This window comes from Pinus tabuliformis, chromosome Q, assembly GCF_031772625.1.
Source record: "Pinus tabuliformis cultivar Carrire ecotype Pingquan chromosome Q, CPIR1, whole genome shotgun sequence".
NCBI lineage: Eukaryota > Viridiplantae > Streptophyta > Pinopsida > Pinales > Pinaceae > Pinus > Pinus tabuliformis.
Genome location: NC_142296.1, coordinates 642,873,966 through 642,894,466, shown reverse-complemented (window position 1 = coordinate 642,894,466; position 20,501 = coordinate 642,873,966). Strand labels below are relative to the sequence as shown.

The following is a 20,501-nucleotide window of genomic DNA, read 5'->3' as shown; positions in this document are numbered from 1 at the left end:
TGAACCAATTAGGATGTATCATCGCCCACACCCACCACCTTTTTCCTCCATAAATTCTTCCATGCCTATAACCACCTCTGTAATACCTTCCCAATGCTCACCCCTACCCTTCAATCATCCACCATTCTCATTTTTTCAATCGTCCACCCTTAACATTCCAATTTCCCCCCCTAGGTTAATCCCCGGCCTACAGTGATTCCCACTATCATACAACCGGTGGGGGTGTATCGTCGCCTGCACCCACTACCTTTTCCCTATTTCACATCCACCATGCCTTTATCCAGCGCCCCTGAACCATGCCTATATCCGTCACCAAGTGCTTCGCCATCTACCCAGGAAGGGTTGTCTTCTCCATTTCCTCAAATCCTCACGGTAAGAATGAGTATTTGATCAAAATATCATCATGAATTAATGAAATTGATTATATGCCTTTCAATTTTTACAACTAATTGATTATTGTAATTTTTTGCAGAGATATCAATTTGGAAATCCACCTGGGAGTGCCAACAGGGACGAGGGTGACTTATAGACCCATACTTTAGATCGATCATGATGTTGTTTTTCCATTATGTCATTTATGGGCATGAGATTCCATTATTTATGTTGGAAATGAAGTTTTATTTTGTAAAAAAGAAACATGTATAGTTGGACCTATTTTGAATAAAAATACATAAATTTATATTTGTGTTTATGACAATATCTTCATTGAATTTTAAATCCTTATGTGGATGCAATGTTGTATTCTATCAATGTTACATTACTTTTGATGAATAGTTGTAACGGATTTTGTTTTTATTATTTACAAATTATCAAGTTTATAAGTTAAGTTACTTTTATATTTATATCTTATTTGATGTTTAAAATGTAATCTTAAGACTTATACCTTGCACCTCAAGATTAATTTGTCTAAAAATACATATGCCTTTCAAACTTGATACTAGATAAAAAAACAATAACCACACATTACAATCCAATATCACTTTAAAAATATTCTTACCAAGTCTCTTAACAAATATGTAACCGTAGATATTTTTATCATAAGCTACCATACAACAACGACTCTTAAGTATAAACAAAATATATATCGAAAAAAATATGAAAGCTTAAATATATTTTCACATCCTCAGCCCTAGAATATTCATTTATTTCTTTACATATGAATTATAGTTTATAGTTTATGTTCATATTCCATAGATTTTACATGTGAGAATCAACCCATTTAATAAACATGTACTTGTTATTTAACCTCTTTAACCTTTATTGATTTTTTTTTGTTTTATGGGGTTAAGGGTGTGATTGGAGAAGAGGGAATATTAAGATTACAAAAATAAAAGTACAATTGAAATAGTAAAGAAGTATAAAGTTAAAAGTTGTAAATTTAAATTTTGAAATGATTAATATTCTAAAACGAAATGTTGATTTTTGAAAGTGGAAATATCGATGGATAAAAGTATGTATTTGGAATCCAAAAATGTGAATTCCATTAATTTCAAACCTCCAAACTGTGAATTTTGATTTCTAAAGCGTTAAGTGTTATGTTTTGGTTTCAAAAATATAAATTTTGATTTCAAAGTTGTTAATTTAAATTAAAAAATAGTGAATTTCACTATCAATTCCCTAACTTTCCTGTATGTGCACATCTTCCGTATATGCACGTCGTTCATGTATCTGCATTGCAGATGCGTAGATTCCATATACAGGAATTGCACATATACAGAAACTGTGAATATACGGAAGATATGCGCATATCTTCCGTATATGCCCAATTTCCGTATATGCGCAATTTCTGTATATGGAATCTGCGCGTCTGCGATGCAGATACATGAACGACATGCATATACGGAAGATGTGCACATACAGGGAAGTTAGACATATACGGAAGATATGCGCATGTATTTCCGTATATGCCCAATTTCCATATATGCGCACATCTTCCGTATATGGACAGTTTCCGTATATGCGCAATTCCTGTATATGGAATCTACACATCTGCGATGCAGATACATGAACGACATGCATATACGGAAGATGTGCACATCCAGGAAAGTTAGGCATATACGGAAGACATGCGCATATCTTCCGTATATGCCCAATTTTCGTATATGCGCACATCTTCCGTATATGCGCAATGCCTATATATGGAATCTGCGCATTTGCGATGCAGATACATGAAAGACGTGCATATACAGAAGATGTGCACATACAGGAAAGTTAGGCATATACGGAAGACATGCGCATATCTTCCGTATATGTCTAATTTCTGTATATGCGCACATCTTCTGTATATGCACAGTTTCCGTATATGCGCAATTCCTGTATATGGAATCTGCGCATCTGCGATGCAGATACATGAACGACGTGCATATAAAGAAGATGTGCACATACAGGAAAGTTAGGTATATACGGAAGACATGCGCATATCTTCCGTATATGCGGACAACTTCCGTATATGCACAGTTTCCGTATATGCGCAATTCCTGTATACGGAAATTGGGCATATACGGAAATTGTGTATATACGGAGGATATGCGCATATACGGAAACTGGGCATGTACGGAAGATATACGGAAATTGGGCATATACGGAAGATATGCGCATATCTTCCGTATATGCCCAGTTTCCGTATATGCACAATTTCTGTATATGGAATTTACGCATCTGCGATGTAGATACATGAACGACATGCATATACGGAAGATGTGCACATACAGGAAAGTTAGGCATATACGGAAGACATGCGCATATCTTCCGTATATGCCCAATTTCCGTATATGCGCACATCTTCCGTATATGCGCAATTCCTGTATATGGAATCTGCGCATCTGCGATGCAGATACATGAACGACGTGCGTATACGGAAGATGTGCACATACAGGAAAGTTAGGCATATACGGAAGACATGCGCATATCTTCCGTATATGCCTAATTTCCGTATATGCGCACATCTTCTGTATATGCACAGTTTCCGTATATGCGCAATTCCTGTATATGGAATATGCGCATCTGCGATGCAGATACATGAACGACGTGCATATACGGAAGATGTGCACATACAGGAAAGTTAGGCATATACGGAAGACATGCGCATATCTTCCGTATATGCCCAATTTCCGTATATGCGCACAGCTTCCGTATATGCACAGTTTCCGTATATGCGCAATTCCTGTATACGGAAATTGTGTATATACGGAGGATATGCGCATATACGGAAATTGGGAATATACGGAAGATATGCGCATATCTTCCGTATATGCCCAGTTTCCGTATATACACAATTTCTGTATATGGAATCTGCGCTGCAGATACATGAACGACATGCATATACGGAAGATGTGCACATACAGGAAAGTTAGGCATATACGGAAGACATGCGCATATCTTCCGTATATGCCCAATTTCCGTATATGCGCACATCTTCCGTATATGCACAGTTTCCGTATATGCGCAATTCCTGTATATGGAATCTGCGCATCTGCGATGCAGATACATGAACGACGTGCATATACGGAAGATGTGCACATACAGGAAAGTTAGGCATATACGGAAGACATGCGCATATCTTCCGTATATGCCCAATTTCCGTATATGCGCATAGCTTCCGTATATGCACAGTTTCCGTATATGCGCAATTCCTGCATACGGAAATTGGGCATATACGAAAACTGTGCATATACGGAGGATGTGCGCATATACGGAAATTGAGCATATATGGAAGATATGCGCATATCTTCCGTATATGCCCAGTTTCCCTATATGCACAATTTCTGTATATGGAATCTGCGCATCTGTGCTGCAGATACATGAACGACATGCATATACGGAAGATGTGCACATACAGGAAAGTTAGGCATATATGGAAGACATGCGCATATCTTCCGTATATGCTCAATTTCCGTATATGCATAGTTTCCGTATATGCGCATTTCCTGTATATGGAATCTGCACATCTATGATGCATATACATGAACGACGTGCATATACGGAAGATGTGCGCATATACGGAAATTAGGCATATACGGAAGACATGCGCATATCTTCCGTATATGCCTAATTTCCGTATATGCGCACATCTTCCGTATATGCACAGTTTCCATATATGCATAGTTTCCGTATATGCGTAATTTCTGTATATGGAATATGCGCATCTGCGATGCAGATACATGAACGACGTGCATATACGGAAAATGTGCACATACAGGAAAGTTAGGCATATACGGAAGACATGCGCATATCTTCTGTATATGCCCATTTTCCGTATATGCGCACAGCTTCCGTATATGCACAGTTTCCGTATATGCGCAATTCCTGTATATGGAAATTGGGCATATACGGAAATTGTGTATATACGGAGGATATGCATATATACAGAAATTGGGCATATACGGAAAATATGCGCATATCTTCCGTATATGCATAGTTTCTGTATATGCGCAATTCATGTATATGGAATATGCGCATTTGCGATGCAGATACATGAACGACGTGCATATACGGAAGATGTGCACATACAAGAAAGTTAGGCATATACGGAAGACATGCGCATATTTACCGTATATGCCCATTTTTCGTATATGCGCACAGCTTCCGTATATGCACAGTTTCCGTATATGCACAATTCCTATATACGGAAATTGGGCATATATGGAAATTGTGTATATACAGAGGATATGCGCATATACGGAAATTGGGCATATACGGAAGATATATGCATATCTTCCGTATATGCACAGTTTCCGTATATGCGCAATTCCTGTATATGGAATATGCATATCTGTGATGCAGATACATGAACGACGTGCATATACAGAAGATGTGCACATACAAGAAAGTTAGGCATATACGGAAGACATGCGCATATCTTCCGTATATGCCCATTTTCCGTATATGCGCACAGCTTCTGTATATGCACAGTTTCCGTATATGCGCAATTCCTGTATACAGAAATTGGGCATATACGGAAATTGTGTATATACGGAGGATATGCGCATATACGGAAATTGGGCATATACGGAAGATATGCGCATATCTTCCGTATATGCCCAGTTTCCGTATATGCACAATTTCTGTATATGGAATCTGCGCATTTGCGATGCAGATACATGAATGACATGCATATACGGAAGATGTGTAAATACAGGAAAGTTAGGCATATACGGAAGACATGCGCATATCTTCCCAATTTCCGTATATGCGCACATCTTCCGTATATGCACAGTTTCCGTATATGCGCAATTTCTGTATATGGAATCTGTGCATCTCCGATGCAGATACATGAACGACGTGCATATACGGAAGATGTGCACATACAGGAAAGTTAGGCATATACGGAAGATGTGCACATACAGGAAAGTTAGGCATATACGGAAGACATGCGCATATCTTCCGTATATGCGCACATATTCCGTATATGCACAGTTTCCTTACATGTGCAATTCCTGTATATGGAATCTGCGCATCTGCGATGCAGATACATGAACGACGTGCATATACGGAAGATGTGCACATACAGGAAAGTTAGGCATATACGGAAGACATGCGCATATCTTTCGTATATGCCCAATTTCCGTATATGTGTACAGCTTCCGTATATGCACAGTTTTCGTATATGCGCAATTCCTGTATACGGAAATTGGGCATATATGGAAATTGTGTATATACGGAGGATATGCGCATATACGGATATTGGGCATATACGGAAGATATGCGCATATCTTCCGTATATGCCCAGTTTCCGTATATGCACAATTTTTGTATATGGAATCTGCGCATCTGCGATGCAGATACATCAACGACATGCATATACTGAAAATGTGCACATACAGGAAAGTTAGGCATATACGGAAGACATGCGCATATCTTCCGTATATGCCCAATTTCCGTATATGCGCATATCTTCCGTATATGTACAGTTTCCGTATATGCGCACATCTTCCGTATATGCACAGTTTCCGTATATGCGCAATTCCTGTATATGGAATCTGCGCATCTGCGATGCAGATACATGAACGACGTGCATATACGGAAGATGTGCACATACAGGAAAGTTAGGCATATACGGAAGACATGCGCATATCTTCCGTATATGCCTAATTTCCGTATATGCGCACATCTTCCGTATATGCACAGTTTCCATATATGCGCAATTCTTGTATATGGAATATCCGCATCTGCGATGCAGATACATGAACGACGTGCATATACGGAAGATGTGCACATACAGGAAAGTTAGGCATATACGGAAGACATGCGCATATCTTCCGTATATGCCCAATTTCCGTATATGCGCACAGCTTCCGTATATGCACAGTTTCCGTATATGCGCAATTCCTGTATACGGAAATTGGGCATATACGGAAATTGTGTATATACGGAGGATATGCGCATATACGGAAATTGGGCATATACGAAAGATATGCGCATATCTTCCGTATATGCCCAGTTTCCGTATATGCACAATTTCTGTATATGGAATCTGTGCATATACGATGCAGATACATGAACGACGTGCATATACGGAAGATTTTGAGCATATCTCTATAGAAGTTTGGAGCATGCAAGACTTTATCTATACAATTACAAATCCAACCAAGGGACCAACTAATTGGTGAAATGTATTCTTCCCTGTCCATTATTTATATCTTTGGCATAATAACTTAATCTTAAAAGTTGAGTAATGAGTCTTCTTATTTTCTTTGTCATTAACTTGACCCTGATAAACTAGGGATCATTCTCTGTCAACCACCCCGGACTTTCCCAAGAAAAGTTTCTTTGTATTTTGATTTGTTTGTTATATATATATATATATATATATATATATATATGCTAACTTTCATTTTAATGTTGTTTGTTAGTTCTTCAATGTATCTATGTGAATGAGAAGCACCATTAATGACACACTTAGCCATCCATAGTAACACTAAAAGAGGTGCTACTATTACATGACAATGCATTACATGACTTACAAAAAGAAAAAAATGGGATGGTGGTGTGTTTCTCTAGTAAAGTAGCAACACCTACTGTGTTATACCCTAATTATCCCATGTCCATCAATATGCACTTCTCATTCACTTAGTGTAGTTATCAAAGATGTGTGATACACATTATCATATGGGAGTATTGCAATAAGTGCTCCCATCCATTTGTTAATGTACGAAAGAGCATAGTAAATTTATGCACATTTCATATATGACTATTTGATGCACTTCGAACGATAGTGAGTTTTGTTAATTGATGTGACTTGTGTACATGCTTAGAGTTAGCATGGTTTGAATTCCAAGGTGACACTATCAAGAACTTTTTAAAAGAAAAAGAAACAAAATAGAAATGTAGGCTAATTTTAAATGTTTAGCTAGTTAAAAAAACTATCAATATATGGTATCTATGTAGATGAAAACTATAGATTTATATGTTTGCCAAAATTCTAAAAATAAATCAAATATATTATGGAATAGAAGGAATAATGAAATATAACAATTCAATAACACATGACAAAGAAGTGCTCATACTAGAATATAAAGCATCGGTGCTTGTATGTGTGTGGTGCATTATATATGATTTAAAATGAAAAGTTCAACGCGATATATCTTTTTAAACCCTACCATGGTGCCCCACTTATTATATTGAAGGTACAATAAATATTATTTTATAAAATAACTTAACCTACCTTAGTGCACATAGGAGGGTAATACATGGCTATGATGGTATCTTTCATATATAACATTGGCCAAATTTTTTGAAACCTTCACAACATACCATAGAACAATCTACATTAATATAACTCTATTTAACACATTGAAAATAATTTATTAATTTTTTTTTTTGATATTAACATGAATAAGCACCAACAAAAATATATTTAGTAAAACTTTTACCTAAATTTATTATTTAAAAATATAATATAAATGAACTAATTTTCCTAAAACATTTTAAAATTAATATTTAATATTTTTTGAATAAATTATGTATTAAATTTGAAACAAAACATTATTTAAATCTAAATTGAAATTGTTGTAAACTTACATTTGATAATAATTAAGTTTTCACAATTATCAAATTTACCTTAATCTTAACTAAAGTATTTGATTTCAATTTTGTTAAAATTGGTGAAAAGTGCATATGCAAATAGATGACAGATACACAAAATGCTTTAGATAATTGTCATTATTATAATATACGGAATCGAATATACATGAGTTTGGATTGTATTAAAGTTCATTATCGCCCTTACATCGAGGTGTTAATGTACAAAAGAGCATAGTAAATTTATGCACATTTCATATATGACTATTTGATGCACTTCAAACGATAGTGAGTTTTGTTAATTGATGTGACCTGTGTACATGCTCAGAGTTAGCATGGTTTGAATTCCAAGGTGACACTATTAAGAACTTTTTAAAATAAAAAGAAAGAAAATAGAAATGTAGGCTAATTTTAAATGTCATATATGTACCAAAGAGCATAGTTGATATTAACATGAATAAGCACCAACAAAAATATATTTAGTAAAACTTTTACCTAAATTTATTTTTTTCCAAGGAAAAAAAGCGAACTTTTTATTAAAAAGAAATAAAAAGTTACAAGCATATGCATTAAGCATTCAATTTGGCTGTGTGAAAAAATCATACAACCCACAATGTACATTACTGCCTAAAAGCAGCAAGAGAAAGAGTTGCTCCAATTTTCCGGAAAGCAGCCTAAAGGAAAACCAGCTGGCCTAAGTTTTCCTGCCCTTCTTCTTCTCCACTTTACGCCAACCATCCATGTTGGGGGTGGAGTCAATAACGGCTAACTGGTTTTCCGACGTAATCATTGGTTGCTCCTTATCTGAATCCGATCCTTCAGGGCTGTGACTTCGTTTATTACCACTTATTTCCAGCTCAAGGTCTTGGTCCTTTTCATCATTAATCTCCTTGTCCTTATTGTCCTGATTTTTATCCTTTTCTGTATTTTGTTCTTCATTTTTTGCTGTAGATGCCTTCTTAAGTGCGGCGTCTATATTTTGCCATCCTTCCGGCTTCCTTTGTTGTTTCTTGCTCTTGTTGTGGCTTGGACATGCATTGTACAGATGACTTGTTTGTTGACATCCCCAGCATCTGAATGCTGTATTCTCATAGTCCAAAGATTGTTTCCACTGTGTATTGTTGAAATTCAGGATGATGCTCTCAGGTAGTCCTCGGCTGAGATCTACCTCGACACATATTCTGGCATAAGTAAATATTCCTTTTATGTGTCTCTCTCCATCTATCTTTAATATTTTCCCCAGGGTATTTCCAATTGCTATTAGGACCTTTGAATGCCAAAAATGTAATGGAAGATTATGCATCCTAACCCATACTGGCATCCTTGAAACCACCATGGTGTTAGCATCAAATTCAGGAAACCAAGGGGTAATAAACAGTCCAGCACTGTCCCAGAACCATGGCCCTTGGTTGATAACTTTTTCCTTTTCTTCCTCTGTATCAAAACATACTATAAAAAACCCTTTAGGGTATAGGTATATTTGTCACTTTTTTGTCCAAACCGAGTAGATCCATTGATACAGTGCATCAGTTCTAGGCCAAAAACCATTAAATCTACAAATAACTGCATTTTTTTGTAGATCTGAATAAATGTTTTTTACCTCTGGTATTTCGATGGAGATGGATGGGCTCTCCGACATTTGATCTACAATGTACTGCCCTGGAGGTTCAATGCCAGTTGTGGTGTTTTTTCCTTTGCCCTTTACTGCTTCCTTAAACCACCCTTTGCTTTGCGAGCTAGTTCCAGCGTTTTCGGCTCCTCCTCGTAATCTCATATTGAGAAAGATTGTAGATCCTAGCTTGATGTTGTATTCTTGCATGGTTCTGCATTCCTGCAAAGATCTGCCCTCGTTTAACAGGTGTTGTTCCTCAGCTGGGTAGCCAGTTTGATCGGCGATATTGTTCTTCAGATCTGAAACCCTGTCGCTGTCATATGTCCAGATCACGATTGTGGTTCCTTTTGGCATCTTAACAAAAATTTGAAACCCCGACCTGGCACTCTGGGGCGGCTCGATTCTTGTCGGATCTGAGCCATTCAACTCCGTATCCGAGAGAGGTTCCAGATAAAACCCTGGGTCGAAAGAAGCTTCCCCCACGCTCTCCATTTTTCCCTTTTCAATTGGGCAAAGGGATGACTTAGCGCATGCATGCCTCCCGGTCTGGGCTTGGGATGGGCCTTCCGGTCTGCTGTATGTCCGATCTGTCAGATTGAAGGTGGATCTAAAGAGAAAAGTCCTTTCCCTAGTAGAAAGAGTCTGCCCGGTTCCATACAAACGCCATGCAGAGGCATCGTTTTCAAACTCGAGTTTTGTATCGGCGATCAGCGACTCGCAGAGGAAGACGTTTGTCTCAGGCGTGATAGATCTGAGTTCGTTCTTGAACGCGCGGTGGATCGGGTAGTTCAGAGCCCCGTCACCGTCAAAGACCCCTTCAATCATCATCGTCCTTTGCTCTGAATCCGTTAGGGTATCCGACCCTAACAGATCTGATTTTCTCTTCAAGATCGCTAGGTTAATCCAACGCTGCTAGGGATCTGACGAGATACGGAAGCCATTGCAGAGCTCCGTCATGATATCGCGTTTTCCCAATTTCTCTGCCAACATTTCTTTCCCATTTCGCCAGGAAGATTTCGCAGCTGGTTCATTTCCTTCCCCTGCGGTGATGGAAGTGGAGGAGGCCCTGGGCGAGGCCGTCACAAGAGCTTTGGGTCTTCTGCGACCCACATGCATCACAGAGAGCGACGACGCCGTGAGAGCCATGAACGGCAGGTTAACAGTTCGAATCCATTCGTTGCCTCTAATTCCCAGTCTCTCGCAGACGATCGCTTCAAAAGCATTTTCAACTTTTACCTAAATTTATTATTTAAAAATATAATATAAATAAACTAATTTTACTAAAACATTTTAAAATTAATATTTAATATTTTTTGAATAAATTATGTATTAAATTTGAAACAAAACATTATTTAAATCTAAATTGAAATTGTTGTAAACTTACATTTGATAATAATTAAGTTTTCACAATTATCAAATTTACCTTAATCTTAACTAAAGTATTTGATTTCAATTTTGTTAAAATTGGTGAAAAGTGCATATGCAAATAGATGACAGATACACAAAATGCTTTAGATAATTGTCATTATTATAATATACGGAATCGAATATACATGAGTTTGGATTGTATTAAAGTTCATTATCGCCCTTACATCGAGGTGTTAATGTACCAAAGAACATAGTAAATTTATGCACATTTCATATATGACTATTTGATGCACTTCAAACGGTAGTGAGTTTTGTTAATTGAGATGACCTGTGTACATGCTTAGAGTTAGCATGGTTTGAATTCCAAGGTGACACTATTAAGAACTTTTTAAAAGAAAAAGAAAGAAAATAGAAATGTAGGCTAATCTTAAATGTCATATATGTACAAAGGAGCATAGTTGATATTAACATGAATAAGCACCAACAAAAATATATTTAGTAAAACTTTTACCTAAATTTATTATTTAAAAATATAATATAAATAAACTAATTTTACTAAAACATTTTAAAATTAATATTTAATATTTTTTGAACAAATTATGTATTAAATTTGAAACAAAACATTATTTAAATCTAAATTGAAATTGTTGTAAACTTACATTTGATAATAATTAAGTTTTCACAATTATCAAATTTACCTTAATCTTAACTAAAGTATTTGATTTCAATTTTGTTAAAATTGGTGAAAAGTGCATATGCAAATAGATGACAGATACACAAAATGCTTTAGATAATTGTCATTATTATAATATACGGAATCGAATATACATGAGTTTGGATTGTATTAAAAATCATTATCGCCCTTACATCGAGGTGTTAATGTACAAAAGAGCATAGTAAATTTATGCACATTTGATATATGACTATTTGATGCACTTCAAACGATAGTGAGTTTTGTTAATTGATGTGACCTGTGTACATGCTCAGAGTTAGCATGGTTTGAATTCCAAGGTGACACTATTAAGAACTTTTTAAAAGAAAAAGAAAGAAAATAGAAATGTAGGCTAATTTTAAATGTCATATATGTACCAAAGAGCATAGTTGATATTAAAATGAATAAGCACCAACAAAAATATATTTAGTAAAACTTTTACCTAAATTTATTATTTAAAAATATAATATAAATAAACTAATTTACTAAAACATTTTAAAATTAATATTTAATATTTTTTGAATAAATTATGTATTAAATTTGAAACAAAACATTATTTAAATCTAAATTGAAATTGTTGTAAACTTACATTTGATAATAATTAAGTTTTCACAATTATCAAATTTACCTTAATCTTAACTAAAGTATTTGATTTCAATTTTGTTAAAATTGGTGAAAAGTGCATATGCAAATAGATGACAGATACACAAAATGCTTTAGATAATTGTCATTTTTATAATATACGGAATCGAATATACATGAGTTTGGATTGTATTAAAGTTCATTATCGCCCTTACATCGAGGTGTTAATGTACGAAAGAGCATAGTAAATTTATGCACATTTCATATATGACTATTTGATGCACTTCAAATGGTAGTGAGTTTTGTTAATTGATGTGACCTGTGTACATGCTCAGAGTTAGCATGGGTTGAATTCCAAGGTGACACTATTAAGAACTTTTTAAAAGAAAAAGAAAGAAAATAGAAATGTAGGCTAATCTTAAATGTCATATATGTACCAAGGAGCATAGTTGATATTAACATGAATAAGCACCAACAAAAATATATTTAGTAAAACTTTTACCTAAATTTATTATTTAAAAATATAATATAAATAAACTAATTTACTAAAACATTTTAAAATTAATATTTAATATTTTTTGAATAAATTATGTATTAAATTTGAAACAAAACATTATTTAAATCTAGATTGAAATTGTTGTAAACTTACATTTGATAATAATTAAGTTTTCACAATTATCAAATTTACCTTAATCTTAACTAAAGTATTTGATTTCAATTTTGTTAAAATTGGTGAAAAGTGCATATGCAAATAGATGACAGATACACAAAATGCTTTAGATAATTGTCATTATTATAATATACAGAATCAAATATACATGAGTTTGGATTGTATTAAAGTTCATTATCGCCCTTACATCGAGGTGTTAATGTACGAAAGAGCATAGTAAATTTATGCACATTTCATATATGACTATTTGATGCACTTCAAACGATAGTGAGTTTTGTTAATTGATGTGACCTGTGTACATGCTCAGAGTTAGCATGGTTTGAATTCCAAGGTGACACTATTAAGAACTTTTTAAAAGAAAAAGAAAGAAAATAGAAATGTAGGCTAATCTTAAATGTCATATATGTACCAAGGAGCATAGTTGATATTAACATGAATAAGCACCAACAAAAATGTATTTAGTAAAACTTTTACCTAAATTTATTATTTAAAAATATAATATAAATAAACTAATTTTACTAAAACATTTTAAAATTAATATTTAATATTTTTTGAATAAATTATGTATTAAATTTGAAACAAAACATTATTTAAATCTAAATTGAAATTGTTGTAAACTTACATTTGATAATAATTAAGTTTTCACAATTATCAAATTTACCTTAATCTTAACTAAAGTATTTGATTTCAATTTTGTTAAAATTGGTGAAAAGTGCATATGTAAATAGATGACAGATACACAAAATGCTTTAGATAATTGTCATTATTATAATATACGGAATCGAATATACATGAGTTTGGATTGTATTAAAGTTCATTATCGCCCTTACATCGAGGTGTTAATGTACCAAAGAGCATAGTAAATTTATGCACATTTCATATATGACTATTTGATGCACTTCAAACGATAGTGAGTTTTGTTAATTGATGTGACCTGTGTACATGCTTAGAGTTAGCATGGTTTGAATTCCAAGGTGACACTATTAAGAACTTTTTAAAAGAAAAAGAAAGAAAATAGAAATGTAGGCTAATTTTAAATGTCATATATGTACCAAAGAGCATAGTTGATATTAACATGAATAAGCACCAACAAAAATATATTTAGTAAAACTTTTACCTAAATTTATTATTTAAAAATATAATATAAATAAACTAATTTTATTAAAACATTTTAAAATTAATATTTAATATTTTTTGAATAAATTATGTATTAAATTTGAAACAAAACATTATTTAAATCTAAATTTTGAAATGCTGATTCTGAGATAAATAATACTTATTGACATAACTAGAAATTACTCTGAAATAAACCACACCTTTTGACATAACCAAAGATTACTCTGAAATAAGCCACACCTATTGACATAACCAAAAATTATATGTATAGAAGTTTTTTGCCATTTGATAGCTATATGTTTTTTCCTTACTGGTTGCATCACTGAGCTATATAAATGATATAGTATGTATTTTTTATTATTATTTTTACTTGAATAACTAAAAAAAATGGTCTATTTTCGGTAGAAAAAAGAGAGTTGTCTTTAGTGCTACTTTTTGGAAGCTTTTATGGTGGGTTTTTCTAATCAAATGTCTCTAAAATCTAGGAGGAATTTATTGAAATCACAAGCTTCATGGTTAATCCTGTGCAATAGAAGTGCCCTAGGGTTTTTTCCGTCAAATTTCTCTAAAATCTAGCAGAAATTTATTGAAATCACAAGCTAGATGGGTAATCTTGTGCAAACGAAGTGCCCTAGGGGTTTTCCAGGGTGATGAAAAAAAATAGTTTAAATAGCACAAATCAAGATTTCACCTCAGATTTTTCCACCGGATTTCACACTAGAAAATCCAAAAAATTGCACTAAAACCAACTACGAAAAAAAAGGGAAAAAAAGAAAGATAAGATTGAAATCTGCAATATCTTTATGAAGTATTTATATTTTTTCTTTAAAAAATAAAAATTTTGAAAGATGTATTCTAAAATAAACCAAATAATGCACTAAAAATTTAAATTAGAAATAAATCACACCTATTCATATAACTAGATTAAACTACACCTATTCATATAACTAGATTAATGTGAACAGAGATAATGTGAATAGAGATATCGTTGAAATCTATAACATTCATAATTTTTCTTTAAAGAATGAAAATTCTGGAAAAACTTATTCTAAAATAAACCACTAAAAATTAACAGATATATAGTTGAAATCTACAACATTATTATTTTCCTTTTTTAAAACTAAAATTATGAAGACCTATCACACCTATTAACATAACCAGAAACTATCTACGTGAGGAGAGGGATGATTGAAATGGGTGCTTAGAAATGTGGTCACATATGGAGATAATGACGTCTTGGAGCGGTTTACTGCATTAATAATTAATAACATTAGATTTTGTTAATTATGCTTTGATAAGGATGCCAGGAGACTGAGCACTGAATCATTCAGGAATATATTATCCTGTTTTTATTCCTTTGTATATATTTGTGTGCATTATTTCACCTTTAAAGTCACGGATTCACTATTTCTTGGATTGATGCGATAGCAGCTGGGATAAAGTTGGACAGATAAGGGAAAATGTAGCTAGTGAAGGGCAGTACTTCAGAGGAATATCATGCAAATATATTTAAAATATTTATGATGTTGGCACTTTAAAGACATACTTAGCACCTGGAAACAACTTTTGGAAAAAAAAATGATGTATTGAAAAGTCTAAAGAATACAGAGATTACATATATTGAAACTGTCCTTGTAGCTCCTTTATAGACAAAACAATGGCTAAAGTTATATTATTGTAGCCTAAGTCATTTAAACTTGCTGGAATGTTTAGCCTTCAAAGTAGCAAACCTAGTGGGTTTAGTGAGAGCAATGGTAGTTGAGCATATATGCTCTATGTATTGTTTGCGTGACTTGAACCCACGTGCTTTCAAGTCCTTTGGCGTGATTTTGGTCCTTTTAACCATAGCATCAACATTTATCTTTTTTGTTTTCTGTGGAAATTAAAACATTATCAATAAATATCAAAATCCACATAGATATAATGAAAATATGCTGACCATGTAACAAATATGAAAAGACAATTCATTGACTAGCTATCAATAAATATCAAAATCTATATAGATATAATGAGAATATGGTGAACACGTAACGAATATGAAAAGAAAATGCATTAACTAGTCATAAAAAAATATGTCAATGTTATTATGAGCTAAGATATGTAGTATATAACTTACCTCTCTTAGTTTATCTTGAAGTCTAGGTGAATGCCGCAATGGTTGAGGAGAATGTGATTTTTGCTGAGTATCATGTCCACCATCATACATGTGCAAAGGTGTTTTAGGAGATGTATATTCATTACTCTGAACATTAGATTATACATAGATATAAGTATGTGACTCAAAAAGAATTAAATGTAAAAATATGATAAAATTATAAGAGTATAAATAAATATAATCTTACCTTGCATTGTGACATTGGACGTGAAGATGGTTGTAGCATTTGAACCATTTCATTTCCATTCTTCTTAAGGCTTCAACAAGGGGTTTTCATTGATTGTGATGGTTCCAAAGGGAACACCTGCACCATAAATAAGAAATAACACACACACACACACATAAAAAAAATTCAAAGATAACGATATATAATACAGAACATCCATTTCTCATCCCATCATTATGGTAAAACATAACAATTTATATATTAATGTTTTTAGTGGAATAGGTTATATGGATTAAAAACTTACTGGCCCAGTAACCCCTTGAAAACCTTGAAATCTAGGTGAGCGTCGTAATGGTTGGTGGCTTGAATTTGGGGAATTTTGTTGATTAGGCTATGCATATCAATAACAATGAGAAATTAGTATACAATTATAATAAATATAAATATTATTTAATGTTAAAATGTCTAAAAAATTAATATATGCAAAAAAATGGACTCAACTGTGTTGTCATTGTCCTGATTAGTTTCATCAAAGTTTAATATATGGTTGTGCTCATCTAATCCTTCTTCCCCCACATCATCGGGAACCTCAGTGCTTGCTTTCTCTTTTAAAGCAATATCTATGCGCTTCATTGTCTCCATGCGTCTACGAGGTAGACTCTGATCCCAACGTTGAATTTTTTCACAAATCCTTTGCTTTGAAGTATCATTAAGCTGATCAAATGTAACAACTGACTGTGAAAACAAGTTTCAATGAATTTAGTCCACAACAATAAATTAATATTAATAGAAAACATATACAGATAAATACTAATAAATACTTACAGCTGAAAGAATTTCTTCATTGACAATATTAATAAAAAATCATATACAAATAAATACTTACAGCTGAAAGAATTTCTTCATTGACAAATCTTTTATATGCTTGTTGTCGTGCATGACATAGCCTTGCATCTAAATCATATTGTATTTTGGCATTTTGCCTTTTAACTGCACTTGTTGATTTGACCGCCCATGTAACATTTGCATCTCTTACTCGACCTCTTTGACGTGGAGGAATTGGTGGGAGATTGTGGGTGGTAGCACGATGATGATTAAGGCCAGATAGCTTAGATCGACTCAAATTCCCCGCACAGCCACCAACAAGACAAGTGAACACTTGCTTGGTGCCTTTGATAGTTACCTCCCATTCATGTCTAATTTCCTCCATTTTCTTACTTCCTTATAAATGAATATGTAAACAACAATGTTGTTAAAAACATGATAAAAACACATTAAAGTAAAAATCAATATTCATATCTATTTTTTTGTGGTTACCATAACTATCCGGCTTATCCCAGCATCATCATTCCACTTAAAATTAGAAAGGAGAAGAAAAGCTTGGAAAGCCAAGGCTTGTAAGCCTCCGGCAATTCTAAGCACATTACTGTTGCACATCCGGCAAGGACAAACTCTGTAAGTGCTTTCATCAACTGATTTTAGTCTGAATATCTAAAGTGTTAATATTTAATGTAAATAATGTTAACTCTCATTTCTTTACTTCTCCATTTCTTCCTATGACATCAGATCCTTTTGCTGTTTCCATGTGTACCTCACTTCTTTATTTCTCCATTTATACTTATTAGATCAAATTTATCTACTATTTCCACTGTGTATATATACTCACAGTGTTAATAACTAAACAGATTCCTTAACAACAATATTCCACATTTATTAGACTATGCAATTGTTTTGTGATTTTTTACTATGGTTTTCCATTTCTCCATCCAAACAGATGACACCAGATTCATCTACTGATTCCACTGCGTATAATATACCTACAGTATTCATAATTCATTTGTATAATATAAAATTGAATGAAATGAGGATAGATGATTTGCTGTAAGATTTTGCGGATATAGGAAACACGAATACTTATTAATCAAACATTTAATTGAAAATTTTTACGATCCTAAAGCAGATTTTTGAGAAAAACAAGTCATTAGGAGAAAAATTTGAATCGTAACAAAATTATAATTATATTAAAAAATTTAAATCTTTTTTTATCAGGTTGGAAAAAATAAATTAATAAAAATATTTGAGCGAGTAAAAACTTCTATCTATTTAGAATCTTTAAATGCTTGCTTACTGCATTTATGATATTTAAATGCTTTCGGTCACAAGATATTTGACTAAACATGTAGAAAAAAGATTCTTTAAAACTTTAACTTTCCGTCACTGGGAATAAATTTCGATTTTCCTTAACTAAAATTCCAGAACACGGTTCTTCATTGCCTCATAAAATTTTGTGAGCGCTGACTTCATCAAAACCCTAATTTTTTTAAAATTCATCTAATCCAATGAAACTTGAACCTTTTATTAATCAAATTCCAACCAAAATAAGATTTTCAGAGCCATTTGGCTTGGGAATACTCCTTATAATTAACCGTGACCAGGACCGATGCTTGTGAGAATGATGAACAAGATTCTTCATGGCACCGCATTCTTGAGGAGTCAAATAAAATTTATTCTGAACTGTGAGTCCAGTTGCGATCTAAATTTGGCCATATATTACTGCTCCAGAATAAATTTGCTATCTTTTACGAGACAGTTTGGCGGAGTGAGCAAATCGAGCTGTAATCTCTGAATCTTTAAAATATATTTAAATCTTTAAATCAATCGAAACGTGTTTTGGAATCTGTGCTAAATCAATTACAGATCATTAACCAGGGAAGAGTTCATAAAACATGAAATGCCGTTGGGAATCTATTGGAAATGCTAGGGCTTTGTCGCGTTGCATATGGCTTTTTAAAATACGGCTTTAGAGGCATGAAAAGGATGCGCACTAACCTTGCGAAAAGCAATTTTCCATCACCAATGGCCAGCTGCATATAGTTTCAAACTTTCAGTAAAAGCGCCTCTGTTATTGAAATTCTGAGATGTATACATCTGATAGGAATTCAATCGCTATCAAGCCCCCAGTTTCATCGACGCCAATTATGAAGGAAATCATGGATACGCTGGCTGAGGTCACCAGAGAAGTGAAGAAAGAGGTCACCAGAGAAGTGAAGAAAATGGCTGAAACTTTTGACGCCGAATTGAAGGCATTGTTGATCAATGACTTGAACAGCAGCAGACAGCAATTCCTGACCCTAATATTGACGTCTTTTACCTCTTAAATTTTGGTATCAATAATAGAATACTTGTAATGATATATAGCATATAGATATTTGGATTTATAATTAAGAGCATAAACGGGGTAATGCAAGATTCTTGGCTTCACATCAGTAACGTCTTTAATTTTGTGTATGCTACCACCTTTTCATTATGCTTGTTTGTGGTCTTTATATATTTCTATAAACAATTTGCTGGGCTATCAATTTGCTGGAACTTAAACTCAAGAGTGCTTATATTCATGACTATCAAAGTTCGACTGTATGGGATCTGAAATACATCTGATAGGAATTCATAAAACCGCAAACAAGAGTACCTGTAACACCCTGAACATATAATTTTCCTTCATAAATAACCTAATATGTGTGTTTATAGTTGTTAATTCAAATTACATAGCCAACTTTGTGTTCATTGTTATTATGACCCAAGTACAGAGAGATATACACATCAATTTTTTTCTCCAAGTACAGAGATAGATATCACAAATTTTTGTTTATGAAACTTGGGTTTTTCTGTTTTTCTCTAAGGATATGGAAGACTTCACAGGAAATATTGATTTTGGGCAGAATATATATATATAATCTGTAATGGGACAGTGCATCCCTGCAGCCTGGGATGCTGCTTGTGGTACTGACACAGAGCTCAGCGGATTAGGTCAATTAAACATGTTTTCGTTTAATAAATCAAAGGCATGGGACCAAGAGGAACAACGAACTGAGCTAGAAGATCAATTTCCACCTGCTATGTAAGGATGTTGAATTGAATGAATGACACCGTGCAATTCAGCTTCTTCTGTAAATTGAAAATGGCCATTGAATATGAATGATTTTTTTGTCTGAAACTTGCTCCCGTTGGTTGTGTAGGCCGGACTATGAACAGCTGGCAGAGATGATATGGAAGGATGGTCATCCAGCCATGCAGGACTTGGGGAGAAAAGTGAACAGGCAT

The 20,501-nt window shown here is 33.7% G+C and overlaps 1 protein-coding gene across 1 annotated transcript; it reads right to left on the bottom strand.

Moving 5' to 3' along the window:
• Nucleotides 1-10,543: 10,543 nt before the first annotated feature.
• LOC149221104 (uncharacterized) lies at nt 10,544-17,610 on the bottom strand. The gene is made up of 3 exons (XM_089387323.1): nt 17,287-17,610; nt 16,902-17,135; nt 10,544-10,867 (listed from the first exon to the last, which is right to left on the bottom strand). The coding sequence occupies exons 1-3, from the start codon at nt 17,608-17,610 to the stop codon at nt 10,544-10,546; spliced, it is 882 nt and encodes a 293-aa protein (XP_089243449.1).
• Nucleotides 17,611-20,501: the final 2,891 nt, after the last annotated feature.

Coding starts and splice junctions, on each gene's coding strand:
- LOC149221104 (XM_089387323.1), bottom strand. CDS start 17,610: ATGGAGGAAATTAGACATGAATGGGAGGTAACTATCAAAGGCACCAAG. Junction 17,136..17,286: donor ATGAAGAAATTCTTTCAGCT/GTAAGTATTTAT, acceptor TTGTTTTCACAG/TCAGTTGTTACATTTGATCA. Junction 10,868..16,901: donor ATCAGGACAATGACAACACA/GTTGAGTCCATT, acceptor TAATAAATTTAG/GTAAAAGTTGAAAATGCTTT.